The sequence below is a fragment of the Egretta garzetta genome, unplaced genomic scaffold, assembly GCF_000687185.1.
Source record: "Egretta garzetta isolate BGI_Z169 unplaced genomic scaffold, ASM68718v1 scaffold27, whole genome shotgun sequence".
Lineage (NCBI taxonomy): Eukaryota > Metazoa > Chordata > Aves > Pelecaniformes > Ardeidae > Egretta > Egretta garzetta.
In genome coordinates this window covers 2,333,894-2,355,941 of record NW_009260400.1, presented here as the reverse complement: position 1 = coordinate 2,355,941, position 22,048 = coordinate 2,333,894, and the positions used below count along the sequence as shown (strand labels likewise).

The 22,048-nt window shown below is 45.2% G+C and overlaps 1 protein-coding gene across 1 annotated transcript; it reads left to right on the top strand.

Annotated features, from left to right (window-relative positions):
• The first annotated feature begins 2,571 nt into the window (after positions 1 to 2,571).
• Positions 2,572 to 22,048, top strand: ZDHHC1 (zinc finger DHHC-type containing 1). Its single transcript, XM_035898864.1, is given in 11 exon segments — positions 2,572 to 2,790; positions 5,378 to 5,553; positions 6,181 to 6,282; positions 7,113 to 7,237; positions 7,597 to 7,755; positions 11,228 to 11,340; positions 18,682 to 18,767; positions 19,368 to 19,461; positions 20,609 to 20,717; positions 21,587 to 21,896; positions 21,898 to 22,048. Coding segments are annotated over 11 exon segments (1,644 nt in total).

Here is a 22,048-nt window from a genome sequence, read left to right as displayed (position 1 = left end):
GGCCTGCGGTCCCGGCCTCGGCGGGGGGCCCCCGCTCCCCGCCCGGGTATGAGGCGGGTACGGGGCCGCTCTCAACCGCCTCTGCGGGGAGAAGGTGAGGAAAAGGCGGTGGCGGAGACGCGGGAGGGATCTACCCCGGCCTTCACAGAGTAGCCACTCTGCTTGCCCGGCCCCTGGTGCCTGGCCCGTACGTTCCCGGGAGGTACCGGTGCCCCGGCGCGGCCGGTTGCATGCTCCCTCCTGCTGCCCAGCGCTTGGCTCTCTGGTGGCTGAACATCCAAGCTGACTTACTGTTAACTAGTACGGTTAACAACCCGTGTCAGCTCTTACAGTGACCGAGTAAGCCCCGATGGTGACTTTGTGCCTTGTTTTTTTTATATTCAGTGGTTTTTGTAGCTGGATAGAAAAGAATGCCGGGCATACCCGCAGCGTAGGGCACCCTGCCGGGAAGGGAAGATGCCGTGTCTTTGAACTTCTCTCTTCACATCTCGCTTTGTTCTTCATCAGCGTCAGTGGACGAATTGGTGCATTAGCTGCAAGAGAAGCCATCCATCCATAAAGGAAAGGCAAGAGGAACTTCGCTTCTGAAATGGGACAGGCGAAGCATTATGTGCAGCTTGCTTCCTTTTTGCGAGCCCATTGCCAGACATACACTGCTGTGGGACGACCGCAGCCTTGGGGATAGTTTAGCCAAGCGCTAGCTTACTGCCAGCTTTAGTTGCAGTTCGCTGCTTAAAAAATGCTGTCAAATTGTACCAAAGCTTTTGACATTAAATAACATAATGTTAAAACCACCTGGTGTTATAAAACAGCAAAGTCTTGCAGCAAAATGGGGATTCCAGTGTCTGGGTGGGCCCTGGCTCCCCCGCGGCCAGGTTCTGATTAGGAGAAAGGAGAAACCTGGGAACTTCTTCAAATAATCCAGGTGGGTTTTGTAACAGGTAGCTCAAAGTGATGTGCAAGCAAGTTTTCAACAACCTAATGAGAAAAGTATCACATGATGAGTAACTATTTCTCATCATTGATGAGCCAGTTGCCATGTAGAAATTTAAATTATGAAGGCAGGCAGATACTGCCGATTTCTTTGAAGACTGAAGTTAAGAATTTTTTTTTGTCCAGCCTGCTTGTTGGTAAGACTGTGCTGATGAGCATAAATGACATTTTTGTGTATTCTTACTCACTGCTTCTCTACCAATTGACCCCAAAAGACATTTCCAGCCCTTTGCCTGGGACTGCTGCAGGACCTTTGGCGTACCAAGATCTGAATTGTTCTGCTCGCTCTTTCAGCACCTTAGAATGCTTGCTGTCTTCTAGCCCTTCGGCATTTTTCTGGTACTGGAACCATTATCAAAAATACTGCAAGTGAGCTAGAGACCTCCTCCTTTTCTTTCGGCATGCTCGTGTGCAAGTTAATCAGACTAATTGAAGTTGCTTATCCCTGTTAGATGTTAATTTAACATCCTCTTTAGTTATGAAGGAACAGTGGGGATGGCACAGAGGTAGCTCAGGTCCAGAAGAGCTTCTTAGTGCTGGTTTTGCAATGCCACCCTGTATTGTACTCCCTAGTATGGGTTGCACCCGAGTTTTCTGTGAAGCAGAGCAGCCCAACTCTCTGTTGGTAAAAGCTCATCCTGGCTCCGTGGCAAGTGAAAAGCAACAACTAAAAATCCAACACAAATTTAAAAAAAGGAGAAATTGCTTCTGAGCTCATAGCTGTTATGCAAATAGGAATCATAAACATCAGGGACTTTCCAGGTTACTGTTTGTAATTCATATTTGCAGTTAAATCTTGCTTTCTCCTGCCAGGAGTCCAGACATTGTAGGGCAGCCGAATAATCGAGCTGCTTCCTGCATGTATGTCCTGTATATGTAACTTTCTGTTCTGTTCTTCTAGCAACAGTCGGCTTTATACTTGTGTTGTGGAGTAACTCCTGCTTCTTTTCCCCCTTTTGTCATTAAATTGTCAGTTCACTTTTTCGGTTTCTAGTCTTTCCGCTTCCTTTGTTGCTGACAAAGGGGCCTCTGTTTTCTTGGATGCTGTGTAGTGCTAAATTGCAGTTCTGGACCACACGCTCCAGCGGGGCCACCCTCTCTCATTGCACTTCTGTGCACTAGCTGCAAGGAAAACACGGCGAATCTGAGACAGGTGAAAGCATTTGTTCTGCCATCATCCGTAACGGCCTTCTGACACGAACATACCCCCAGACCACAGCATATCATACTCCATCTCCGGACTGCCACCAAAATGCTCTCTTTGCTTTTTTTACTCAGTTTAGGTCTAGATCCATTCAAAGACTGGCAAAACCCGCAAGTTTCCTGTAGCTGAAAGTTTGGGGTGGTGTTGTTTCACGCAGACATCAGCACTTGCTTTTGGAGTGTGTAATTGTTTTTTCCCTTTTGTTACTATCGATCACAAATCCCCCGTGCAGAGAGAAGTCTCCTCAGATGTGTCGTTGTTTTACTCTCTCCAGCTTTCTTTCCACCTTGGAGCATATCTTCAGGACCAGGGCTCAGTCACAATATTTTTGTATCACATTTTTTTTTTTTGTTTTCCGTTTTTAATTTCTGTAGATGAATATCTGCAATAAACCTCCTAATAAGACAGCTCCAGAGAATTTTGGCGAAGCTGTTCCTGAGGTGCAGGTTCAACGTGCTCGAAGGAATGGCTGGAGCTGGCCTCTGCACCTTTTCCAGATTGTTGCCTGGTTACTGTACCTCTTCTTTGCGCTGGTTGGCTTTGGAATCCTGGTTCCTCTCCTGCCCCGCCACTGGCTGCCCGCTGGCTATATCGTATCCTTTGGTCAAGAGGAGAACGTGGGCTGTAATAAACTTATCAGGGATTTTTTTTACAGTAGTTGTTAGGTAGCATAGAAAGCGTAGGAGAAAGCAGCTGAGCCAGAATCTTTTTCTGAACTATAAGTGTAATCTTGATCTTCTCCTGTCTATAAAAAAACCAGTTATTTTGAGATCCTCTCTGCCCATCAAGTTTAGGTAGGTCACTAACGTTCTGCTTGTCTCCTTCATCGCTCTCTGTTAAGATCTTTGCTGCCAAGGCTCTTCTGTTGTCTACTTCTGCCTATGCATCTCCTTTGCTTTATGTTATTCTTCTATGAGCATGCTGCAGGCTTTGAGGGAAGTCGTACTAAAAAAAGCCCCTCCTGAAACATCCTTGCCGCGATGGGTGGCCGCACCTCCCCGTGCTGACTGAATGAGTCTCGAAAGGTGGCTTTATATGTTTGGGATTATACGGTGCGGTCGCTTGTGATAGCTGGCAATTGATCTTAGAATCACAGAATTGTTTGGGTTGGAAAAGACCTTTAAGTTCCCCAAGCCCAACCGTTCCCCTAACCCTGCCATCCCACCACTAAACCATCTCCCAAAATCCTAATCTCCCAGGCCTCTCCCCTGTCCTCTGTAGAAAGTCTGTGAGTGAAAGACAGGGCGCTGTAGCGTGAACCTGAGAGGAGAGCTCCGTCGTGGGACGGTCTCGAGCAGAATCTGACTGTTCTCTAAACATGGGCAGTGTCAGAAGGTGAGGTGCTTATTCTGTGAGGGCATCTTGTCTTGTGTGCTGCCCAGCAAAGCCTAACTTGGCCCAGCCTGACGTGTTTTCCACCTCCTATCCTCAACCCACCTCCCTGGAGCTGTTGTGTGCTTGCTGCTCCTGCCACCGGGAAGGAGAGTGACTAGAGATGGGGTGTGCTGGGGAGCATCCCACTGCTACCTTGTACCGTGACCTGCGCCCAGGGAAGAAACTTCCTCAAGGCTAGGCTCCTGGTGGACTCCTGGGTTATCTGGGGAGCGGCAGGCTGGAAGAGGGTATCCTGAGATTTGAATTTAGTACTTAACAAGCTGGCAAGGGTTTATAATTTATGAGGAAGTGTTTGCTTTTGTCATCTCTCTGGTAACATCTTCCTGGTGAAAATAAAATTGACTGAGTGGCTCAAGTGGCACTTAGTGCTTTCTTAGCAGAACTAGATAACCAAGAAATATTAAGGAAAATCTTGGGGAAAGTTGTGAAGAGATGGGATATGCACTCGCCTCATTTATACATCTGATTTATATATGTGCATGGAGCCTTTTGATATATTTGGGATGCTTTTGCTTATCATTGTTTTAGTTATGCCTGCGTGATTTAGGCATTAATGTCATTAGGTCACAGTGGTCTTACATCTGCTTATTTTACTGAAATCCTTGGGATTATCATAGAATCATAGAATTGTTTAGGTCGGAAAAGCCCTTTAAGCTCACCAAGCCCAACCGTTCCCCTACCCTGCCATCCCACCATTAAACCCCAGCCCTAAGCACCTCATCTGCCTGGCTTTTAAATACCCTCAGGGATGGGGACTCAACCATCATTCAAACCTTGTGAATTTGTCTACCAAGTGTCTTCATAACTCAATCTAAAGTTACTCTAAGTCAACAGATTAATGTACCCCAAAGTTTTACTACCAGTCAGCTAGACCTCTCAGAGACCTCCTTTTTCTCCTTACTACACTCCTCTATTTTCCACAGGCCTTAGTGTGATCAGTGATGCGCACATCTGGTTGTATAACAAATAAACTGGAAGGTTAATTTTCATGCACATGCTGGTTTAGTTGCAGTATATTGAGATGCAAACTCTCGAGTGCAGTGGTACTCCAGGCACACAGGGTCGCTGCTTTCCATTTGTGTATTCTTACGTATTTGTATATTCTTTCCAAATATCGGCAGTCACTGCAGGTGTCTAATCAAAAGTACCGCTAAAGCGTATTTGCTCTGACTTGCAACTGCGTTTGGAAGTAAGAATCCAAACAGGTAATATTTCAAGAAACCATGGCAAATCCTGGATACTGTCTGTCTGTAAATTGTGTAGGAGCCTACTTTAACGGGGTGATCCTCTTCCTTGGGATTCTGACTGAGAAAAAGGAAAGCAAGGTGATCAGTACTAGTTCCTTGATGTGTCTTTTTCTTTTCTTTCTTGGAAGTTTGGTCTTGTGAAGGGGTGTGTGCACGGCCTTAACTGACTGTTCCTTTCCAAGGAGTCTGTAACGGACTAAGAAATGTAGACCTGTGTCAACAGTCTGCACGTGGGGGTCAGATTCTGGTAAGTAAAGGTGATAATTTTAAAACCTGCTGTACTAAGAAGGACATTCTGTGAAGCAGAGTAGCATATAGTAAGGAGGGTTGTTCCTCTAGGTTTAATTATCTTTTTCCAGAGGATATTTATTACAGCGCAGTCATCTCTGTTGATAAAGCTCAGATTAATGTGTTGCAATCAGTTATGTAGTGATTTCTAATTCTAAGCCATCTATTTCTCATCTGTGTGGGCTTTGTGTATTAAGGATTAAAATATATGCATCAAATCACTCATACAATCCTTAACTGTGTACTTCAGTGTCCTGGAGCATGTTTTATCTACCATTTAGTTGTTCATCTTACTGCAGTCTCCATCGATCCTGCGGATGCAAATGTGCGAGAAAAAAACTATCTAGGGCCTCTGGCCACCTTCAATCGTAAACAACATGCGCATGTCATTGAAAACCATCATTGCCATGTCTGTGATGTAGATGTGTAAGTATCTGCTCCTTTCTTTCTACTGCTCTTCTTCACCATTACACTTCACCATTAGTCTTTAATGTTAGACTACAGGATTGAAACTGAGCCCCTGAAGCTCTATAGCGCGAGTTAAACTTCATCCTGTTCGGTTAGTTGGGTAGGTGCCTGCTGTCAAATGTGCACCTGGTTCTGTGTTTCATTTAATTGCTCACATGTCGTGTGGTGGAGAGGACTGTACTGTTCCTATGTGTTTTCTGGATGTTGGTGTTTGACCTCACAATGCGTAACTTGTGCCTGTGTACTTGTATCTGGCTAGATGCTAATACAGTAGCGGGAAATGCTTGGAGGGCAGACATTAAGATCAAGCTTTGTAGAACTGCTAAAGGGTTTCAAATAAGAAATTGATAATCTCCAAGTTAGAAATCATGCAGTGCATTGCAAGGCAAATTTTGTAGTGCTTGGGATTGGAGTCCAACGATGGGTGACAGGGCTGATAGGTTTGGATGTTGACATATTCCTGATGTAGAAGGTTTTCTTGCTGTTACCAGGATCTCTAATGCTGTATCCCCCTGTATTTGTACCCCTGGAAAGTCATGGTGATGAGCTGGTTCTGCCACGCTAATGCCACCCTTTCTTTGGCAGGAGCGCCAAGTCAAAGCACTGTGGAACTTGCAATAAATGTGTATGTGGCTTTGATCACCACTGCAAATGGCTCAACAACTGCGTGGGAGAGAGGAATTACTGGTAAGAGCTTCCATTGTGACAGGAGCACAATACCGCATCAGTAATGTCGCTCTTTCTCTTCCCAGGATTCTCCTCCAGTCTGTACTCAGCCACACAGAACCACTTTCCTTTCAGACCCTGCCTGAATAACATCAGTCATGAGAAAACTAGATGGAAAATGCAAGCATGATTATGACTTTCAAATAACCAGGGATAAAACTCCTGCACTTAGAATTTTGTAGCTGACCATTTATGAGAAAAAACAGAGAACATAATCTTATTATTTGGTATTAGGAAAAGCTTATGGGATGTTAATTGGCTGTCCTTAATGCTTCTGAGAGCTGGAGTGGGACTAGAACCATGATTGTGTTTTTCCCATCTCTGAAACAACCTGCATCCAGGTTGCGTGCTTTCCCTATGAGACTTGGCAGGAGTTACCACAGCATATAGGCACCTCTGATCTTTGCCAGGTTTAAGATAAAGAATAAGGAGGCTGTCACTGAATGTTGCTTCTCAGTTTACTTTCCTGCACTAAAACCACATGGAAAGCAAAGAATTGTTACTGCTGGGTGCCCTGTTACGCTGCCTTCGGATTTTGTGCAGGGAGCTCTTTGTCTGTCCTAGATATACTTGGCTGTTTTGTAACCACGGTTGCTCTAAAGGGTCACAGTTTAGTCCCTTGGGGTAACAAATCAGAAATAAGACTGTTAACCAGTATCTATTGTGGGCGTAAGAAAGCATCACGGTAATTTGGGATAGCTGTCTGTATCTCTGTCTTTATTTGAGGTTGGGATTGTGAATTGTCTGTGTGATGTTATGGCAGCCACTCAGATGTCTCACCTTCTTGGCAGGCTCTTTCTGAACAGCGTGCTGTCTGCCATTCTGGGCCTTGGGCTTCTGCTGCTCATCGCTTGCTATGTCTTTGTGGAGTTCTTCGTTGACCCCATGATGCTTCGCTCTGACCGGCACTTTGATGGTACTAGTAGTGCTTCAGTTGAGCATCATATGAATCAGCCAGGGTATCTTGATATGGGATCAGATTCTGTGAGCTCTCCTGCTGAGGAGGAACTCCATTCCTTACTCCTTCAATTTTATATTTCTGTAAGCTGGATGGAATATTTATATTCTCTGCTCAGCTGGACGGAATGTCTTTCCTTCCAGAGCTGACTAGCTGCTCTTCCTAAAGGCCTTGCAGATGCAAGATTTCTTAGACCTCCAGTGCATGAGGGGTCTGCAGCTACTCTTGAGTTGATAATATTTCCAAGCTGTAAAGTTTGCTTGGATATAATTAATACCTGGACAATCTACTTACCTCCAACTCTTTTTGTTTTCCAGCTCTAAAGAACCACACAGACCGCTGGTTTGTGTTTCTTCCTGCAGCTCCCATCGAGACTCCGGCATCTGCCATTTTGGTCACGGCTGGGATTTTTATTCTTCTGAGCCTAATGACCGTGATCCTGCTAGGCCACCTCTTGACCTTCCACATCTATCTCAGTAGGTATTATGTTCCTGTCATCTGCATCCATGTTTCATTTTCACTTAGCTTCTTCCACTCATTCTGCATTTGCTGTGTGTTCACCCATGTCACAAATACGCACATATTGTGCAAAATTGCCGTTGAAAAGGCAATTTGGGTTTAATGTTATACTTCTGATTTTTCCCCAGTACCAGGTAGGCTTATCAGTGCTTGTGCATTGGGCCTGGGCATTCATGTGTCTGAGATGTTATACTCTAACTGAAAGCACGTAGGAGAGTCATAGAGAGGACAGTTGGGATAATCTGGATAATTCTAGCTCAGTGCCAGCAACGGCAGATTCAGATTGGCTCCACATATGGGCTTTTGTGAGCGTCTTCCCTCTGCTCCCCAGTACTTCTGTTGTGTGAGAGAGCCTGATTCTCCATTGCCCCAGAGAAATGCAGACGGTATCGATCTAAATTTCTAATAGGAGATCTGACATCCAGGTCAAAGTCCCTTTGTGGAAGTTGTACCATATCATCACAAAGTGACTTGTGGAATTCGGAGGAAGAGGTTTTCAGAAAGGCTCCTCATTGGATCTCCTACTTGTTGCTCTGTCAAGAAGGGATATTTATATTCGTTTATGTACAGATGGGCATAAAAAGCCTTTTTTCAGCCATTGTCTAAAACGAAGCCAATGCTATTTGGCTGCCTGATGTAAGTCATGATGAGAAAAGATCTTACACTTGCAGTAGTCTGTAGTGCCAAAGCTAGGGAAGAAGGGATGTGGTGGAAGAGAAATGAGGACAGCAGTTACAGAGGAGCCTTGGATAGATTTTTATGTTGTCAGTTAACAGCGATGCAGATGCCAACACAAACTAGTTCAGCACAAACCAGTGCAGCTCCAGAAGCAAAATGGTTTCACTGCTGAAGTGTAGCATTTGATGGGTGAATGTTCCTCAGCTGGCATGAACGTTACAGTCGGTGAGGACATTGACCGTCCTTTTCCTTTTACAGCCTCTTTGAGTTTAACTTAAGTTTGGTCACACTGCGATTTTGCTTTCTTGGTGGGATTGAAAGCTGACTTTGCTGGGTTAATGGTGATGCCTGGAGATTTCAAATGTCCATCTAGCACTGTAGAAAGACTAAAAGCATAACAAAGCTGGGGCTGCTCCAGGAAGATTTCTGTCGGGTGAAAAAGAAAGGATTGTTCGGTTTAGTACCGAGTGGTATTTATCCTGGTTTTGCGGACAACTTCCACAAGAGGGTGCTCCCTCCTTGGGATAAAGGCACGCTTGTCAAACAGAAACCTGTACGTGTGCTACATTATTCTAGTTTTACTCTAGGTTTGGGGGATTTTTTTGTTGCTGTTGTTTTGGGGTGATTTTTTTTTCCTCTTTCAGAATAAATTTTGAGCCAAATTAACTTTCATTTCTGGCCCAATTTAAAATCTTTATGACTGACATGGAAACAGAATTAATTATTGTTAATTTTTGTTAACATTTTATTACATTAAAATCCGCTCTCCTATCAAAACTGGTTCCAGCTGTGCAGAAGTGCGGTGTGTAGGCCCTTGCTTAAAAGGAACGATATTACCATATCAAAGCCTATATTGTGTGTTACGCATGAGTGTGTGTTACACTTACAGCTGGGATTCAGGGAGATAGGCACAGTATGTCTGGTTCAAATTCCTCTTATTTCACACTTGTAATTGTTAGTAGCCTCATCTGAATGCTTTAAGGGAGACAGTGTTGGAATGAACTGTCTAACGCCTTTTGGGACTAGAAATACAGTTTACCAATTAAAATGCAATTACTGTTCATGAGTATTTCTTCATAAACCTTCTTTTTTTTTTTTTTTTAAACAATTAAATTACAGGAAGAAAATAGCACCCCTGTGAGTGGTATTGCCTTTAAGCTTCATATAAAAAAAAACCCCAAACCTGGCTTAAGTCAGGTATGACTATAAAAATTTTAGAATCTAGTTTTGTTACAAGCATGATGGAATTTTCAGAATTACTGTCCTAAGTTTAATTACTCACTGCTGTTACCCAAAAGGAAGGAAGTAGGTTATTCTCAAGATAGTAGGTCCATGTATTCAAACTTGCCACTCTTGATTGAGACTCAGTTCTAGAGGCATTCGGTGAAGCATGGCACTTCAGAAGTTTGGAGGGAGGATATATTTTTCTTTCATACTGAAAGGCCAATAGTAATCAGAATAAAAAGAAGAAAATAGTAGGGAATATAGGAAGGCAATGTAGGAAAGGATATGGGGCTCGTCACAGGCTATGATTATATATTGCACAGTATGTGCTGCAGTGTTACCCAGCCAGACAAATGCAGTATTTAACAACTAAATAGCTCTATTAAAATATTTTAAAAGTTACACTGTTAAGTATTCAGAAACCAACAAACTCTAAATTAAAAATGGTTTATAGTCCTTTGCTTATGAAGCAATATTCTAGTTCTCGGATAAAAGCATACGGTACCGTGCTGGGAGCACTTGCCAGCACCCTGCACTGTCCCCGTTAAGTGCATTCACTAGTCACTTGGCTGCAGACTCACATTCATTTTTATGCCCTGTCTTGCTGGCCACATGGATCTTGAATTCATATTTCTTCATAAGGTCATCGCTTTAACAGGAGGAGCACCTTCTCCTCTGCTCTCCCCCATTTCCCTGTGAAGTAATCCTGTGGTTAGGGCATAGTTTTGAGAGGTAAAATATTACTGCTGCAAATTTCTTCAGGCAGAGGAGGGATTTTAGTCTAGATGTCCCACTGCTTTTAACTACTGTGCTTCTGTAAGAAGGAAGAATGACTACCAGTACTCAAAACCTTCAGTATCCATTTCTGGGTTTTGTGCTCTAAAAATACTTACATAGCAGGGTCATTAGGCGAGGAATGTCTTGAGTTTCAGATCCTTGTGACGTTTTGGTTCTCATGAAGAAACTAAGCTGCTTGGCAATGTCACATGCTTTTGGTCATTCATGGAAGCAGATGTGTTTGGGGGGGGGAGCCTTAAGAGCATGTAAACTCGGGCACATATAAACTCTGAGCACGTCTATTTGGCACCAGACAGGCTGGGCATTTAATGCTCACTGTTTTGGACATGAAATTTCTCAATCTCTATGGGACACGCTAATGTGCTGAATTTCCTGTCTCCATTTAGCATCACATACCTTCTGACTACTCTCTGAGCTTTCTATGTGATACAGATCTTACCCTTATTGGGTATGAATAATGGATTTGCTCTGAAATGAGCCGAATGATTTACTACAGTATAGAGAGCTGTACCATCTATATGAGGCTTTAGAAGAATATCGGGACTATGAGAAAGTGTAATGATGACAATGAGGGATATAATAAGATACACAGTGCAAAGGTACTTTTGGCTTAGAGTACCAGTCATCTCATGTTTATAGTTACTGTTTGATTGTATAGTTCAGACTGTTTGTAGAAGGGGAATCGGGGAGTGGCTTTTCCTGCACTGACTGCTCTTTTTTTCCTCCCAGTGTGGAACAAATTGACCACGTACGAGTACATCCTGCAGCAGCGTCCCCAGCAAGAGGCGAAAGGGGTAGACAAGCAACTGGACTCTTGTCCCTCCCAAGTGAGACCCAGTCAGGTACTCGTACTTTCAGTCAGTTTCTCAAAAACAGCCTCGCTTATCCGCAGTGTAAAGTTTGCTTCACTTTTGCGAGCTCCAAATTTTAGAGGCGGTTGCTAAAGATAAGACTTTAGAGGTACTTTGGTGGAGTTGCGTAGGATGTGAGGGGGTTTAAGGCCTGTGACTCGATGAGCACTTTAGGTATAAGCACGTACTGCTTTCAAAGGAATCAATCCCACCCACTCTCTTCCTTCATCACTTGTTTTGGGCCCTGCACTATCTATTCTCTTCTGCCAGCACAGCTGTTTGTTACGGTCATGCAGCGAACAGGGTGGGGGAATTCATCTGGGTAAAAATAAACTTTATTAAAAAAATAGTTGTGCTCATGTTTAGATGGCCCAGCAACCTCCCATTTGGTTCACCAAGCAGTCACATCAACACCTGTGTCAGCATGAATGAGAATGACTGAAGAGTGGGAAGGGTCACAGAATCACACAGAATCCCAGCATGGCAGGGGCTAGAAGGGCCCTCTGGAGATCACTCAGTCTAAGCCCCCTGCTCAAATAGGGTCACCCAGAGCGGGCTTTGAATATCTCCAGAGAAGGAGACTCCACAGCCCCCCTGGGAAGCCTGTGCCAGGGCTCGGTCACCCTCAAAGTTAAGAAGTTCTTCCTACCGTTCAACTGGAACCTCTTCTGCTTCCGTTTGTGCCCATTGCCCCTTGTCCTGGCGCTGGGCACCACTGAGAAGAGTCTGGCTCTATCCTCGTGACACCCACCCTTAAGGTATTTGTACGTGTTGATGAGATCCCTTCTCAGCCTTCTCTTCTCCAGGCTGAAGAAGCCCAGCTCCCTCAGCCTTTCCTTGTAGGGGAGATGCTCCAGTCCCCTCATCATCTTTGTAGCCCTCCTCTGGACTCTCTCCAGTAGCTCCTCACCCTTCCTGAACTGGGGAGCCCAGAACTGGACGCAGTGCTCCAGATGGGGTCTCAGTGGGGCGGAGCAGAGGGGGAGGAGAACCACCCTCGCCCTGCTGGCCACACTCCTCTGAACATGCCCCAGGATGCCGTTGGCAACAAGGGCACCCTGCTGGCTCATGGCCAACTTGTTGTCCACCAGGACCTCCAGGTCCCTCTCTGGCAGAGCTGCTTGCCAACAGGTCAGCCCCCAGTCTGTGCTGGTGCATGGGGTTCAACTTCCCCATGGGCGGGACCCAACGCTTGCCCTTGTTTCCTGTTGCTGGAAAGGACAGGGCCATCTCTTTGGGTGGCAGTGCACATCTTGTCGGCTTGTGTGAGCAGTGTTGTAGGTCGTGACTGAAAATGAGACAGGCTCTAAGGCTGGAGAAACTGGGGCTAATCATCGAGCAGCTAATGATAGGAAACACTCTAACCATTTTGAAAAGGAGAAGGACACCAACTGTATTCAGAAATTACCCAGATACCTGCTTTTCTCTGAATTGAGTCTACATAGCTGTAAGGGTCCTTGCAATTACATGATGTTGATCTATATTTCTGTAGAAAGACTTCTACAAGCTGTTTAACACTATTACGCTCTGCAGTGGCATATGTGTTCCACTATGAGTTGAGAGGTTCAGTGTAATTTGTTTTGCTGCAAGGCAGCTCTATCCCTGGAGTTACTAAACATTTAACTGGACTCATGTTGTACTGGTTTTGATGGGGGGTTGGACTAGAAACTTGCAGAAATTCTTCCTAGTCTAAATTGTTCTGTGATTCTGTGAGCCTCTGTAACTCTATGCAAGTAAGTTATCCACTGTACAACCAGTTTTATATAAGAAATTAATTAAACCCAAGCTTCATCTAAGTATTCTGTGTAGAGATACTGGGATCTCTCTGGACTCATTCATAGTTTTTTCCCTATCAAAGCACAGGGGAAAGTGAGCTTAATTCCCTCTCGTATAAAATGGAGACCCCAGCTTTTCCTATATATTTTTTTACTGCCTTGGAAAAGTTGAACTTTCAGTTTAAACAGAAGTTTCCATAACAATAAAAGTATTTGGCACTTTGTCTCATAAAGCTTTGCTTACCGTGAAAATTAAAACAATAATAAAGTGTTAGCTCTAACAATTTCCTAATTACTGGATTTTGATTGATACTGAAAATGTATTTGAGCGGGGGTGGACTCGGTGTGTGTGCACGTTTGGGATGTAGCCATTTGATGATGTTCTTCTGTCTGCGCTGGTGCTTATCTCGATCTGTGTGAGGATGGTTGATTTGAAGCAGCAAGCCTGGAAGAAGGAGGGTGAAAAGGAGTGCTGTGTTTCAGGGCTGCAGTTAGGACCTTGGGGAACAGGAAAGACTGGATGATGCCCAGTAACATTGTTAAGAAAAATGTTAACCCACCAGATTTTCCTTGTTTCTTACATAGCAACCAGAGATAAACACAAACAAATAGATTGGAGTAGGAGTGCACCAAGTGACTTGCCTTTTGTAAGCTGCGTTGACTACAGCCTTCTTTAGCTTGAACACAGAAATCCTTTGTGATTGATCCAAGATGTTGCGAGCATAAAATGGAAATCATCCTTCTTCCCACTTCTGTCTTAACTGTTCATTCATTTTAGGGAGTAAGAAGGAACATGTTTTTCCCTTTTAATCCTTGTTTTTTAGCCTTATTCAAGCTTGGGCATTGGTTTTTGGCTTCAGTTTTCCACGTTTGTCTGTGGTTAAGTCTTCCGTTACGTTTAGGTTAAAAGATTCTTGCTCAGGTTAAAGGATTTGTATGTGCTTGTAGAATCCTTCCCAGAACGTGCACAAAGTACAAGCCCTAATTTTGCACACTTGAGTGGTTCAGATGCCACAAAAAGTGCAAACTAGTTGGACCCATACAGCCTTTGCCTCTATACTATACCCAGAGCAGCATGTGCAAGTAAGGTTTTTTTTTTCTGTAGGCAGTTGCATAGCAGTCCAAAGAAATACAAAATAAACCAAGACCGATGCTTTAATGCGTGATTGCATTCATAACAGGGAGCTGGCTTTCATCATGAGGCCAGTTGGGATATGATTTTTTTGTTGTTGTTGTTTTTTACATTCCTAAAGCTTTGAACATGCTTTGGACACTGATACAGGTTGGTGAGGTTTGATTTTAAACAATATACATGGATTTTTACTCAGCTTCCCTCGCATTTTCAATATTGCTTCTCTCTTCCAATGTCTGGTTAAGATGCACCTAGCCTTCACTCTCAGGCTCAACACCTGCAACAGACCCCCTTTCTCTGGGACGAGAACCATTTTTTCCTGTTCAGTTCTGCCTCCCCTCCAGCCAGGCAACATTTCAGGGCACTGACTGTTGCTGAAGTGGATGGTAGGAGCGGCTGCAGCGGGCAAGGGAGCTGAATTCATCCTGAGGTAACTGTGAAACTTGGGGTGGCCTCAGCTGGTATTCAGCCTATAGAGGAGGTCTGAGCACGACCAGGATGTGCAAGGTGGCAATGTGTTTGGGCGGTTTGTTGTCTGAGCAGGCTGGTTTCAGCAAGAGTCAGAGCTGAATCCTAACAACCCAACTGCAAAAGGCAGCTTCGTCTTGCTGTTGCAGTTGAAGGATGCCGGCTGTCTTGCTAACGACTGTGGGAGCAGAGGGAGGCTGGGACTCTGCACTGTGGTTGTAGTTTTTGTAACACTGAGAGAACATTGTATTTTCCACTCGTCGAGTTGTCTTCCATGTACTTCTGCTAGTCAGCTCTAACGGTTTACTTTCTTTTATGTGGCTGCTTTGGTTATACATAACTTATAGAAGGCTGAAATTAAGAACATGGATTTTAAAAAGCTCTTTAATTCCCTGCTTGGAAAGAGCTGTTCATGATATTCTCAGGATGAATCCTTTATTAATCTCCTTTGAAATGCCAGTCCTGCAGTCCTGTTTGTACGCCATGGACATTAAGTCCTGATCGTTTTCAGTTACTCTCCGCAGCCTGATGAGAATGTCTTCTCCCGCTGCAGCTCATTTCAGCCATGGCATGCTTTCCTCTGAAAAGACCTACATCTCCCTGCCCGTATGCTTACAGTGACATGAGATTGTGTCTGGTCTCCTTTGTTTGTGACTCAGGTGCATGCAGCTTGAATGTAAATGTTAAGAACTTGGTTCCCAAGGAGGTTTGAGGTAACATTTATGTGCGTTTGGTGTTCAGTCAATGTGGTCAATATCTGCAGGTTATTAATCCTGCACTTGGATAAACCAAATCAGAAAGTTCCAATGTGTATTGGGTTTCTGTGGCAAGGTCTTGGTAGTGTGGGGGCTACAGGGGTGGCTTCTGTGAGAAGCTGCTAGAAGTATTCCCTGTGTCCGCCGCTGGCCAAGGCCAAGCCAATCAGCAATGGTGGAAGTGCCTCTGTGATAACATATTTAAGAAGGAAAAAAAAAGTCTGTGGCTCAGTAGCCGGAGAGAGAAGACAAGTGAGAGGATGCGAGAGAAAACAGCCCTGCAGACACCCAGGTCAGTGAAGAAGGAGGGGGAGGAGGTGCTCCAGGTGCCAGAGCAGAGATTCCCCTGCCAGCCCATGGTGAAGACCATGGTGAGGCAGGCTGTCCCCCTGCAGCCCATGGAGGTCCATGGCGGAGCAGATCGCCCATGCCGAAGCAGGTTTGCTGGCAGAACTTGTGACCCCGCAGGGGACCCAGCGCTGGAGCGGTCTGCTCCTGCGGGACTGCACCCCGTGGAAATTATGGACCCATGCTGGAGCAGTTCGTGGAGAACTGTAGCCCGTGGGAAGGACTCACATTGGAGAAGTTGGTGGAGGACTGTCTCCTGTGAGAGGGACCTCACACTGGAGCAGGGGCAGAGTCCTCTCCCTAGGAAGAAGAAGCAGCAGAGAAGTGTGATGAACTGACCTCAACCCCCATTCCCGTCCCCCTGTGTCACTGGGGGGAGTAGGTAGAGGAGCTGGGAGTGAAGTTGAGCCCAGAAAGAAGGGAGGGGTGGGGGGAAGGTTTTTAAGATCTAGCAGTTTTTCTCCTCTCCTTCTCTGATTTTGATTGATAATAAATTAATTATTTCTTTCAAGTGGAGTCTGTGTTGCCCATGATGGTAACTGATCTCTCCCTGTCCTTATCTCGACCCACGAGCCCTTTTGATTTACTTTTTCTCTCCTCTGTCTGGTTAGAGGGGAGTGATAAAGCGGCTTTGGTGGGCCCCTGGTGTCCAGCCAGGGTCAAACCACGACACAATGTTTGGGATTGCTAAACCAATTCCCTTCAAATTCTATGTTACCACCTATAAACCAGCTGCAAATTCCTTTCCAGTTTTTTTTTTTTTTCTTTACAAGGCCAGTTATACTCAGAGCATGTTACAAAAGGCCACAGACCTGAAGTCTTCCCGGTTTGGCAACTCTCTTATCTAACAATCACATGAGTACTGAGACTCTGAACATTGATGCCAAAATGTTCAAAAGCAACCAGTAATTTTGGAAGTGTCTCTTCTCTTCTGGCATGTAAAGAAGGCTGGCCAGAGCTGATCAGACCTGTGCGCTGGCCCTGATACTGGCCAGTGGTGGGTGCTGAGAAAGTACCCTCTCCCAGCACTTGGCAATATGCGTTAGGGGCTTCTGGAGCACGGAGCTTTGAGAGGCTTTGTATTTGCTGGTTCCTCACATGAACTTTTCTCATTTCTTCTTGAATCCATGTAACAGCACCTGCAGCATCCTATAGCAGTGAGTGCTACAGCTTATTTCCACGCTGTGTCAAAAACGCAGCCTTTCTTCTGTTTGTTTTAAAACCATACCTGCTTTTTTTTTCTCATTTGATGCTCCCTAAATGTTGTGTTAGAAAGGTGGTAAACAGTTATTCCCCATTTTGCTTTCTCCACTCAGACCTGCCCTGAATGTTGCCTCCCCTGACTGAAGAGCCCTGGCCCCTTAGTGGTTTCTTGTACAGAAACTGCTCCATACCTTTCGTTGGTCCTGTCACTCTTCTCTCTACCTTCTTCCAGGCCTTCCGTGTGGGAAGATGCTGGAATGCTGTAGAGAATCCAGTGTGTCCAGGCTTGAATTTATTCAGTAACATGAAACTTTTTTATTATAAATGACTTTCCTTTTCATTCTGAAATTATTTCTTGGCTGCCACTGAACATGCAGCTCCATGAATTCTTTTCTAGTTCAGAGACCACTGCTTTGTATGTAAAGTTTATGCTACTTTTCCCATGTGCGTTGCTTTACATCTTTACATCTAGCAATACTGATTTTCGTGTGCCCTTTTATCGCCCCATAATTTAATATTGGAAGAGTCTTCCGCAACTCTTTGCGGTTGGCTTTCGGTTTTATTGCCTTACGTAAGGGAGTATCATCACCAGACTTCATCTGACTGTTCTGTTCTTTTGTCGATTGTTTATGAATTGGTTGAAGCGCAGAGGCCCTGGGTTTCTCAGGAACCCCTTTGTGGGACGTCCAACTTTGACTTCATTTTCTCAAGTTTGCTGATCAAGCTCTTCAGACAAATAGGTCTTCATGAGTTTAAGCTTTTTGGGAAGCAGATGCCTATCACATTTAAAATCCTTCCGTCTTTACCACCTAAAAGTTGCCTTAAAAAGCTTGTGTGTCTTTGTAGTCATGGCGCACTATAATGTTTTAGAGGAAGTTGTCTTGCTAATCATCCAGGTTTAAGAGCAGGTTTTCCTGAGCATGGTTTATCCTTTTTGATGACGGAGCTTCATACCCTGCATCACTTGGTGCTCTGACCATTATAACTGTGTCCTTTTGAGGGAGAACTGGGAGCCCTTCTCTGTAACGTAGACACTTGGGTTTAGGAAGCTTATTCGTTGAGTCTTCTCGTATGTTTATGGAAGTATGCAGTTTTAAAGTCCAGGATGGCATTACTTTGAATTCATCTACACCTGAGGCAAGCGAGCGATATATCACGTTCTTTTTTAAAAAACCCAGCAGTTCTTTAGCCATACAGGATTCACACAAGGAACAGAAAATACTTTATCTTTTTCCTGTATGTTGCTTGCTTTCATTTTCCTCACCTCCATTTTGAATTTAAAAGAAGTTTTTTTGCATTTGCTGCTTAGCTCCTATGATTGAACTGTATCCCCAGTGGAGGCTTTAAGTGGTATTTTGAATGTGGTCCCAAGAAATGATTCAGCTGTAAGTGTGATTTGGTTTTGAGTCACATGACAGACTGCCTGGACTAAATGAATGAATCAGGGACTTCTGATTGTCTCAATCTTGGTTTTCAATCTTCCTAAAGAGCAGACTCCTGCTGAGTTTTGGCTGTGCTATCAGTAAGGACAGAAAATGCCTGGCATGTGGCTGAGGAAAGAGGAGGAAGACATCTCTGTAGTGAAAATCCCTCTTCTCCACTCCGTATGCATACTGGTCTGAAAATGTTAATTCTTTTTTTTTTTTCCCAGGAAGCAGACTTTTTCTCAGGTAACCCTGGTTATACAGACCCTGGTATTCAAGTAGAGGAATTCGCAACAGTAACTTCAGGAAAAGGGTGAGTAAAGTCATAGATCGGAGTCTCCCAGCAGCATGTACGGTGACTGGGAAATTGTCACCGAAGTCACTGATGGACCCTAAGATAAAAGTACTTAGGAGGAGGAGCACTAATGTTTTGACCAAGGCATGGTGAAATCTTTGAGTTTCAGGAGGGTAAATACCTGCAGGAGTACTTGCCTCCCCTCCCCTAGGAAAGTATCTTTCCTAGAATGCTCCATTTAGGCTGTTTTGTATTAAAACTACTTTAAAGCTGCCTGATTTCTCCTATAATTCCTATATTGAGCTCATTATAGGTAAATGATTTCAGGTTGCCGAGAGATGAATCACAACAGCAAAGCTTTAACACAGGCAAGCACTCATGGGAAAACAGTGTCCTTGTCTCTTAATTAATCCTAGCCTATTAACTCATGTCTCTGGGGGAGGGAGAGGAAATCCTTCATACTTTGCACAGTTGTGCAGGAAAAATTACCCTGCAGTCTTGCTGCTGTGCGAAGCAGGGGCTGCTTCAGTCAGGCTGATGTGTATGTGCAAACAAAGCGGGTACCAGAGTTAAGTCATGTCTAAGGGAAGCATCTTGCACATCTGCTGTGTGTTTTAGCTTTTCAAAGCTCTACGTCCGCGATGATGAAGCTGACCCCGAGCAGTGCTCCTCTCCTGACCTCCCGTCTCTTCACTTTGCCGTCCCTCCTCTGGTAAGCAGGAGACTTGCTGCGCACTGCAACCTCTGCGGCCAACAAGTCACCAGGCTGCATGGGTGCACACTCGGGCGCAGGCCGTGGTTGCCTTCTTCGTCCGCATGCTCTGCCTATCCTCAGCCTGTGTGTGCAGGTGTGGCTGTGCCCTGCCGTCACTACATCCAAGCAATACTCTCCTGTCTCAGCTCACACGTGTCATCAGATACGCTCTGTAGTTCCTTCACGAGCTTGCAGCTCAGCTGTAATGCATGGAGCCTGTACAATACCTTGCTGCTCCAGTGCAGTTCAGTGACTGTATCTGTACTACTTCTTTGGTGTCCTTCTTTGCCCAGGGGGGGTTGTGGAGTCTCCTTCTTTGGAGAAACCTGCCTGGACGATGTCCTGTGCAACCTGCTCTAGGTGACCCTGCTTGAGCAGGGGGGTTGGACTGAGTGATCTCTGGAGGGCCCTGCCAATCCCTGCTGTGATTCTGTGTAACAAGCTGTGTGTGTTTCTGTAGAGCAAAATCCAACAGTTCTATATGTTTAAATACGGAAGTTAAAGCATCTGCCCAGGGAAGGATAGGGTGTGTAGATATGAAACTTGAAGGTATGTCCAAAGTCTAGTTTCCTGCACTCCTGATATTCATGTACCTACGTCCAGATGCTCTCCCCCCTTACTCAAATGGCAGGTGGCAGTGCTCTCCCCCTTTCCTCCGGGCTTACTAATCAAAGCCTTGTCATCTAGATGATAAGAACAAATCCTTTTCAACTATACTTGTATTTTGGACAAGAGCTATCTCTCTTTTGGGATGTCCTGTGCTACGTGACTTTTGGTCCCCTCTTTAGTTTGACTCCAGAAATGCATTTGTCTACCAGTCTCTCATACAACCTCCGGCTGTATGAGACAACAGCTTAAAGGTACCTACACAGAGAGAATTGCTGTGGGCAGATAATGTGTGTGTTCATTAAATACCTGTTCTCTATCATTGCTTTATAGTAACTCAGTCTTAAACTATTAGATATTCTTCATCTTTCGACATACCTAATGCTCATAAGTAAAAATAGGAGGAATTAAAGAGGTAGAAATAAAAAAAAAAATAAATTAGTGTCTACTTTGGGCTGATGAAGTGAATTCCCTTCTCCTGGACCTCTTCTTTTCACAGCGACAGAAAAAAAGAAGAAAGAAGACCCATAAAGCTTCTTCTTCAGCAATGGACAGCAGATCTAAAACACACACTAGGCCTTGGCCCTCTTTCCCAGATCCCCGGTCAGGTGAGAGTGCACCAGTCACCTTCTTGCTTCTGGACTGGATTTCTGGTTGCTGGTGTAGGGCAGTGACCATGCCCCTGTCCTGGGCACTGGTGAGGCCACACCTCAAATGCTGGGTTCAGTTTTGGGCCCCTCACTACAAGAGAGGTGTTGCTGGAACATGTCCAGAGGAGAGCAACAAAGCTGGTGAGGGGTCTGGAGCCCCAGGCTGCTGAGGAGCGGCTGGGGGAGCTGTGGGTGTTGAGCCTGGAGAAGAGGAGGCTGAGGGGAGACCTTATCGCTGCCTACAACTGCCTGACAGGAGGGGGAAGCTGGGGGGGGTCAGGCTCTGCTCCCAGGGAACAGGCGATGGGACGAGGGGAAATGTCTTCAAGTTGTGCCAGGGGAGGTTTAGGTTGGACATTGGGAAAAATTCCTTCCCCACAAGGGCTGTCAGGCCCTGGAAGGGGCTGCCCAGGGAAGGGGTCGAGTCCCCATCCCTGGGGGTATTTAAAGGCCAGGCAGAGGAGGTTCTTAGGGCCAGGGTTTAGTGGTGGGATGGCAGGGTTAGGGGAACGGTTGGGCTTGGGGATCTTAAAGGGCTTTTCCAACCTAAATGTTTCTATGATTCTATGAAAACCCAGCACTGGCAGAAAGTTAACTTGCCGAGGAAGTGAAAATGAGCACTTCTGAGTCCTTGGAGATACTCTAAAATTATCAGACTTGGGTACACTGCTGAGTGTAGAATTCTATACGTTTTAATACCTAATTTTGCATAAATATTTAACACTAGTGGATCAGCCATATCGGAGTTCCCTGTGGACATCTTTGTGCAGCTGGGAGATCTGTCTCTCTCTTCTTAAGCTTTCTTTTCCCTTTCTTTCCATCTGTAGAGTTCCCAGCTGTGGCTGCTGCCACCTCACCTTCCCACAGCCTTCACCTCTTAGTGCCAGCTTTTCCTCTGGGAGCTGCTGTGCCCCCCAGCACCATTGGCCTCATCCAGGCAGCAGGACCCCCAGCGGACTATCATTCAGAGTCTGCCGAGTCCATGGATGAGATTCCTGTGGCTCAGACTCGCCTTGGGAGCACAGCCCTTCATAGGCCTCCTAAGAATAGCTCAAGTAACTCTCAAGACTATCCCTTGTCCACAGACAATCCCAGAGGTGACAGGAAGAAGAATCTGTATTCTGGGCACAAGGTAAAAAAGTAAGAGCAGTGGAGAACCTCATGTGTCTCAGCGCCAACCCAGTGAGAGCACATCTGAGCCACACCACAGAAAACACACCAGCAAGCAGCACGTGGGCAGGCATGATCCATGCTTTAAGGACATAAGGACAAACACCACAGTGGCCTAG